The 7,997-nt window shown below is 50.5% G+C and overlaps 1 protein-coding gene across 1 annotated transcript; it reads left to right on the plus strand.

The window, feature by feature from the left end:
- The first annotated feature begins 4,107 nt into the window (after positions 1–4,107).
- Positions 4,108–7,487, plus strand: NEU2 (sialidase 2 (cytosolic sialidase)). The gene is made up of 2 exons (XM_010180534.1): positions 4,108–4,308; positions 6,549–7,487. Exons 1-2 carry the CDS (start codon positions 4,108–4,110, stop codon positions 7,485–7,487), a joined length of 1,140 nt encoding a protein of 379 aa, XP_010178836.1.
- Positions 7,488–7,997: the final 510 nt, after the last annotated feature.

The raw sequence follows: 7,997 nt of genomic DNA on the forward strand, positions 1-7,997 counted from the left end.
ATAACTCTCATTTCTGACTTAACACTGAGGGTGATTTATTGGACTACAGAAATGTGCTGTCTGTCTTGTTAAGAGATCCCATAGCCTAGGTTTAATCTAGGACCTGGTCTAGGGGCATAAGAAGGACAAACTGATTTCTTAGCCCTATACAACTGGGTCATGCTCTGCTCTATGCGATATCTCAATGGAAACGTCTTCTTTGAGTGAAACAAGAGATGTATTTCAGCATAGCACTTCGTTAACTTTTATAAGTTGGGAAATGCTGAAAAGCAGGATTTCAGTTGAGCTTTGCACTTGATTCTCTTGGAGCTTTTTGGTTGTGTTTCTCCCCCCCAAAACCTCCCTCCATTGGTCGGTTTGGGTTTTGGGGGCTCTCAAGAACAAGCTGCCTCCCGCACAGAGCTGGCGGGGACCGAGGGATGGAGTTCAGCGCGTTACCCCACTTCTGCTCTTTGTTTTCGAAGAGACGCTGTCATTTCAGCTTGTTGAGACAGGTTCTGACAGAAGCTGGGGCCGGGGGAAATGTTATCCCTTTTAGTCACTTTTCTTGGAGAGGGTTGAAGCAAATAAACACCCAAGGGCTCACCCTGCTCCATAGACGAGTCCATAGAGCTGCCTTGGACAGGAGTGAAGGAACAAGTGTCCTCCCCTGGTGTCCACCCTGTCCCTTACTGCACGTTGGGCTTCTTCCACTTAGGAGATCCATCACTTGTGGACAAATGTTATTTCTTCTGGCTCTTCTGGTGTGCTGGAAACAGCCTGTGCTTTGGAAACCATTACAGCTGCGTAACTTGTAAATGATGAGTAATGTTTCCTCCGGTTTAACTCACCCCTTGGATGAGTTTCCACTGTGCCTGTGTTTCTCCCCATCTCTTCTGCTGTAGGTGAGGCACTGCATCTGGTGCAGCAGCTTCCCTGGTGCCCTGGGGAGGAGTTGCAGGTGAACATCAATGTCACTGGGCAGGGATAAGCCTGGGAAATAAATTCAAAACTCCAGTAGATACCAAAGCGAACAGCGGCTTAATGGCTACGCGATAAACTTCCCTTCTCCTCCATAGCATCATCTGGAAAGGGGTTCCCAGCTACCTCTTATTCTCCTAGGAAAAATGACCACATCAACTCCGTGTCCACCTTCTCTTCACCTCAGGAAAGCACAGCTAACGTTGCTCTCCAAGGCGATTGAGGTGATACAGGTTTGTTGCTGCCCTGCTTGTATTTCAGGCCTTTCTGTTCCCAGAAGTCGGTCTTTTCTTCAGTTGCAGCTCTTGGTCTTTCAAAAGACATCGCCATGGCCTACGGATTTTGTCTTGCCAATGTTTTTAGTGCTGGCTTGCAACACCCCGACCTTGTTCTTCCTAGCAGTGCTGTTTCAGTAGGGTTTAGGGGCGTAGGAGCGTGGTGTGCACAGGCATCCTTGGCAATGTAACCCAGGAGGGACTGGTGTGTGTGATTTGAGTTACTGCAGTGCTAGGGATGAGCTTTCGAACACTCTTTTGTGATTTGTCTGTTGATGGTTTGTTGTCCTCTCAACTATTTTCTGGTTTTACTTCTCTTGTAGTCAGGAGGGTATATCTGGTGTTATTTTGCCTTTGAGAATGGATAAAAGCCAAGAGGAAAACCAGCTCCTTGCAGAAGTAACTAAAGCAGCGCTACTTTTTGTTTTATTTTTGTGCTTAGTTAAAGACTTTTGCATGAAACTTAAGCTGTTATGACTCAATCTTTGCTTGAGGATCCACAAGGGAGAAGGTAGAAGAAGCTGAACACTGGCTTCGAGTGTGTTTAAAAAAGGCTGGAAGAGTGTCTGTGCAGATGGGTACACAGCGTGTATGTGTATATGTCTGCATGCAGACACAATACCCACACTGTGTAGGGTGTATATATACAAACCTGTGTATGTGTGCATACACACACTCACACATCTCCCTGTCTGGGCTCTGAACGGATGGAAGAGTCTTTCGGTTGTGGTGTTTCCCTCGATTATAGCTGCGGGTGCTGTGTCCAGGAGCCTCAGCCTTGTTTCTATGGCAGCTACCCCTTTCAACATCCCACCTTCCCTCCATCCCTGCCTGGCAATAAGAGGAGCAGGAAACTGTTGTGACACCCGCACCCACGGAGGGGCTCGGAGCATGGGCAGAGGTGTCTGCAGATGATGGGCTCAGATGGGGGGGACTGGAGCTGCAGCACGGCCTCCCGTGGCACCGCTCTCATGGCTCCGCGTTGGGGGCTTCATGGGGCAGCTTTGTTGGCTTTCTTTCCCTTCCCCGAAGCAGGATTGCAGTATCAGAACAGCATCACGGGCAGGGATGCGAGGGAACCTGTGCTGCACCAGGCAGGCTGACTAATCTCCCTTTAAATAGCCTGGAAGCACTCTAGTGAGCTTCTGTTTCGGGAGCCGTGAGCGCACAGCCACGGCTGTGGTCTGTATAAATAGCCAGATCCACGCTGGTGAGTGGTGAACTGCACAGTCACTTGTTCTGGGAAGGTTCCTATTTCCTTCGTGTTGATCTGTGATCGGATTCTGGTAATATTTCTATATAGCAGCAGTGCTGCTGCCTTTTCTCAGAGCACCCCATCGGTGGTGGCAGTGAGGAGTGAGCCGCTGCCCTCTGGAGATGACAGATTTCATCTGCACGGCAATGGGGCTGTGCTTGCTGGGGTCTGCACAGCTGGCTCCAGCATAAACAGCGCAGTTCGGGCCCTTTAGATCAGTGCTGTGAGCTCCAAAGCCCTCACTGATGTTTACAGCGTCTGGAAGGGGAAAGCAAGGCACATTTGAATGCTTGCTGCCTAGCTCTGGACCTGGATAGAGCATCGTGTGCTTGTCCTGTCTGAGGAGGATAACTCAGCTTATCCGTGCTGTCCTGACTTGGTGATCAGCACTATCAAAAACTTTTTTAAAGTAATAAAACCATTGTTAACCAGGCCTGTTAGCTATGCTGGCTAATATCACCTTTTCTCTTGTAATATCACGAGTGGAAACTGTTCTCCAGGTAATGCAGCTGCATAGGCAATCTCCAGGTTGCCTCTGTATGGGCCTGAATTCTCAAGACAGCCTTCAGAAACATGCGGATGTGGGACACGGCCAACAGCCCACAGTGCTTTCTAAGATCTAGGTAAATAGGAGAATCCTCAACAAAGAGCAGCAAGTCTTGCTTTAGCCGAGGTAGGAGGCATCTGAATTTCTTACTCACAGAATATTGTCATCTTCTCCCTGCCATGCTGCCCACTCACTGCGTCAGAGAGCTCAGGCTTCATTTTTCTAAAATTTCTTATTTTTCTTCCTCCCTCTCTGCTCAGCAGAGGATATTCAGGCCTTCAGATTCTGGTGCATCTTGTCAGAGATCCTCCTTCTCCTTCTCCTTCTCCTTCTCCTTCTCCTTCTCCCTCTCCCTCTCCCTCTCCTTCTCCCTCTCCCTCTCCCTCGACATAATTCCCCTGAGCAGTGGATTTTTCCCACCCAATGCAGTCAGACACCATCCAGCCTGTTCTTTAACCCTATGGTGGAAGGGATGTTCTCCTTCTCTCTTCATGCTCGGTGCCTGCCATCCTCAAACAGGGGCAGAGCTGGCATCAGACTTTGCCTCAGTGTGCCGTTCACATGGGATTTTAAATTCATATTTGGCCAAACAGGAGTTCTGCGCCGGGTTTGGGAAATACCAGCAAAGACATTAATGGTCTTCTGAGGGAAAATACTACAATGTTTGGCTGTTCATCTCCTGAAGTACAAAGCAAACCCACAAAAATCCCAACTTGGACATTTAATGAAAGAGAGAAAAGCCAAACCACAGGCAGCTTTTTCACTAAGTGACTGTACTTACCTCACGTCACCCCAGCAAGACCAGAATCACAGAATATTAGGAGTTGGAAGGGACCTCGAAAGACCATCGAGACCAACCAGGCTGGTCTGGGGCGAGCCTGGTCTGTGCTGCCAGCCAGCACACAACACCTGGGTTCTCTTTGGAAAAGAACCAGACAAAGCTGAAAGTGGCAGAAGTGATGTTTCAATGCAGGATCCACTGAGCAGTGAGGGGAAAAGGCAGTGGAATCTGTGCTATCGTGTTTTGCTGGGCCAAAATGCAACGATCTTGTCTTCTTTCCCCCAGCGCAATGGCTTCATTTCCTGTCCTGGAGCAAGAGACGTTGTTCCGGAACAGCACCTGGACCTACCGAATCCCAGCGCTGCTGTACCTGCCGCGCTTCAGCATCATCCTGGCGTTTGCCGAGGAGCGCGAGGACGCGGTGGACGAGCACGCCAAGCTCATAGCGATGCGCAGAGGCTCGTACAACCCGACCACGCAGCGCGTTCAGGTACCAGCGCGGGCAGAAGACCCCAGATGAGTCGAATGGGTTTGCCCTCTCGCTCTAGGATGAGGGCAGCTTCTCCTTCTCCCACATCACAGGAGGCAAACCTGCCTATAAGGAATGCGTGTGTTGTAACTGCTGGGGTTCAGCTCCATGGGATTCAACAGCAAAGCAGCAGATTTTGGGATGGCTGTGACCCATCGTGGCACAGCTGGGGAAGCAGAGAGGGACGGGACAAAAGCAAAGATGTGGGGGAGAGGGAGAGATGGGGAGCGGCACAGGGACAGGGAGGAGTGAATCAGCAATCACTGACTGCTTTTTGGGGTTTTTAAATTCATCTTCTTAGGACAGATTTCTGGTGTAAAACCCAGTTGAGCACAGCTACTGTCCCCACACAAAAGTGTTGTCTGGTTTGTCTGTGCCAGGGAATTGGCTACCTTATTAATTTACCAGTTATTATTAACAGTTCTCTTGCTGGGTGACCGGGGCTGGTGGATACTCTATTTATAATGATTTTTTTCCATTTGAAAATGCATTAATGTCTTGGGAAAAGAAAGGAATTGTTGTATTTTTCTGTTCCAATCCCTCACTGGTGACTCTTAGATGACAGACTCTTAGGAGCTGGAGTCTGCCTAGGGAAGCAGCCTCTGAGTGCACCTGCAGTGCCATGCCATTCAGGTAACATCATGTGTAACCCGTCCTTCAGCTGTAATTCGGCTAAATAGGGCTCAGCTGGTCATGAACTGAGTCACTTGTGTTCACGTGCTACAGCTTCTTGGGATGGAAATGGTAAATATTCCAAAAAAAAGCTAATGCTTTGAATAGACAAAGATAAGACGTGACCAAAAAGGGTAATCAGCAAGTAGAAAAATGAATTAGTACAGCTTCTTTTACCGAACCATTAATGCTTTATAGGAATAATTTCCTAATTGCAATGTTAGTGTTAGAAATGTGATTGTGTTGCGTGCTATTCATTTAAAGAAGGAGTGCACCACTACTTGGAGTGTAGTTATACCTGCTCTGCGACCTATTTCCTGTGTCTGACAACTCGGGGTCCAAATTTCCACACCAGAGCATGTAAAGCCACACAATCCGCTCTAGCAAGGTGCCTCTGTGTAGGCTGGGATGTCTGTTCACATAGGGGTCAGAACAGAGGAACAGGAGTGTGAATGGAAAGGAATTAAAGGCTCATCAGACACTGGCTGCATTGAGATACAGAGCTGTCAGAGTAGGAATTCACAGCATCACAGCATCCCAAATGTCAGGAGCTGGAAGAGACCTGGAAAGCTCCCCCAGTGCAACCCCTGCCAGAGCAGGATCACCAGAGCAGTCACACAGGAACACGGCCAGGGCTTTGGGTGTCTGCACACAAGGAGACTCCACAACCTCTCTGGGCAGCCTGGGCCATGCTCCATAACCCTCACCCTCACCAAGTTTGTCCTCATCTTCAGCTTGAACCTCCTGTGCTCCAGCTTGGGACCATTGCCCCTTGTCCTGACATTGGACATCCCAGAGCAGAGCCTGGCTCCTTCCTCCTGACACTGCCCTTTCCCAATGGATCCCCAGGAATGAGGTCACCCCTCAGTCTCCTCTGCTCCAAGCTCAAGAGCCCCAGCTCCCTCAGCCGCTCCTCAGCAGGAGATGTTCCACAGTGTTCACTTTTCCAAGTGATAGCGCTTGTATGGTAAGGAAACATGGCAAGGCCGCTGTCTCACCATGGGTGCTGTATCCACACCTCATCTCTGTGGCCCTGCTGGACTCTTTCAAGCAGTTCCTGTCCTTCTGGAGCTGAGGGCCCAGCACTGGACACAAGATTGCAGCTGTGGTGTGAGCAGGGCAGAGCAGAGGGGCAGGAGAACCTCTCTGCCCTACAACCACCCCTTCTCATCCAGCCCAGGATGGCGTTGGCCTTCTTGGCTCAAGGGCACATTGGTGGCTCATGGGCATCTGCTGCCACTACCAGCCCCAGGTCCTTTTCTGCCTGTAGCTCCAGGCACTCGTCCCTAATTCAGAAGGACAGAGCCCACCCGTTTGGTGAAGCACACATGCACCATCATCCAAATAATTCTCACGTAACTTTTGGAGATGCCAGTGTATCATCATCCCATTTCTTGCTCTAAGCATTAACTTGCTTCTCATCTGTTCCACACTCTCCTGTAACTTCTATCCAGGCATCCTTACCCTGTATCATGGATCCATTTGTAATGGTGTCTCACTCTTCTCTCCCCTCACACGGGCCCCGGCAGTGGAGCAGCATGGAGACCCTCGTCAGTGCGCAGCTGAAAGACCACCGATCCATGAACCCCTGTCCCGTTTACGACGAGGTGTCGGGGAAGCTGATCCTGTTCTTCATCGCCATCCCAGGGAAGGTATCTGAACATTACCAGCTCAGGACAAAGACCAACCTGGTACGACTGTGCCACGTCACGAGCACGGACCAGGGACGCACCTGGAGCAGGGCCCAGGACATCACCCAAGACACCATTAGCACCGAGTACCAGAACTGGGCCACTTTTGCAATCGGGCCGGGCCACGGATTACAACTACACTACGAGGCCCGGAGCCTTCTGATTCCTGCCTATGCCTATCGTATCTTGGACCCTAACAAGCGCCCCATCCCTCACGCCTTCTGCTTTATCAGCTCCGACCACGGGGCGACGTGGGAGGTGGGGCGCTTTGTGGAGAAGGAGAGCGCGGTGGAGTGCCAGGTCGCGGAGGTGCAGGTCTGCGGCAGGGAGGTTCTGTACTGCAACGCCAGGAGCAGCGGGGGAGCCAGGATCCAGGCTGTCAGCTACAACCGCGGGGTGGACTTTGAGGGAGGCCAGCGGGTTGAAGCCTTGGTAGAACCCCCCTCTGGATGTCATGGGAGTGTCGTTGCCTTCCCACCTCCCCCCGATGCCAGATGCCAAAATAGTTGGTTGCTCTATACTCATCCTACACACCGAAGGGTTCGAAGGGATTTAGGAATTTACCTCAACACAAGCCCTTTAAATCCTGCGCTCTGGACAAAACCAAGCATCCTCTTCAAGGGCTTCTGTGCCTATTCAGATCTGCAGTACATGGGGGTCGGGCCAGACGGTTCAGCCTTGTTCTCCTGCCTCTTTGAATACGGGACCCACCGCCAGTGTGAGGAGATCATCTTTGTAATGTTCACGTTGAAGCAAGCCTTTCCATCCGAGCACTGAGTCTTCAGCCTTTCCATCAGCATTCCTCTGAAAACCACCTTTGCTGGTACTTCTTTTCACCGTCACTCCTCATCCTCCAGCAAAAGGGGTCTTTTATACTGCTCCTGCCCCCTCAGTTTGGTGCTCTTGTGGCCTCTGTGATTACAAAGTCTATTAAAGTTTCTGAAACTAAACGTGGGCTTGGTTTTGTTTGCTGTTACCTCTTCTCCATTCTCACATTTCCCTTTTGCTATCATCTGAAACATCCCATGCTGAAAACAAGCATGACGTTGTGTAGGGCCTCTGATGGACTCAGGGGTGTGCACTCTGACTGGATTCATCACTGATCTGGATGAGGGGATCGAGTGCTCCCTCAGTTTGCAATGACGCTGAGTTGGTGGCAGTGTTGATCTGTTAAGGGTGGGAAGGCTCTGCACAGGGACCTGAACAGGCTGAATCCATGGGCTGAGGCCAATTGGATGAGCTTCAACAAGGCCATAGGCCGGGTCCTGCACTTGGGTCGCAATAACC

This window comes from Mesitornis unicolor, unplaced genomic scaffold, assembly GCF_000695765.1.
Source record: "Mesitornis unicolor isolate BGI_N332 unplaced genomic scaffold, ASM69576v1 scaffold20253, whole genome shotgun sequence".
Taxonomy (NCBI): domain Eukaryota; kingdom Metazoa; phylum Chordata; class Aves; order Mesitornithiformes; family Mesitornithidae; genus Mesitornis; species Mesitornis unicolor.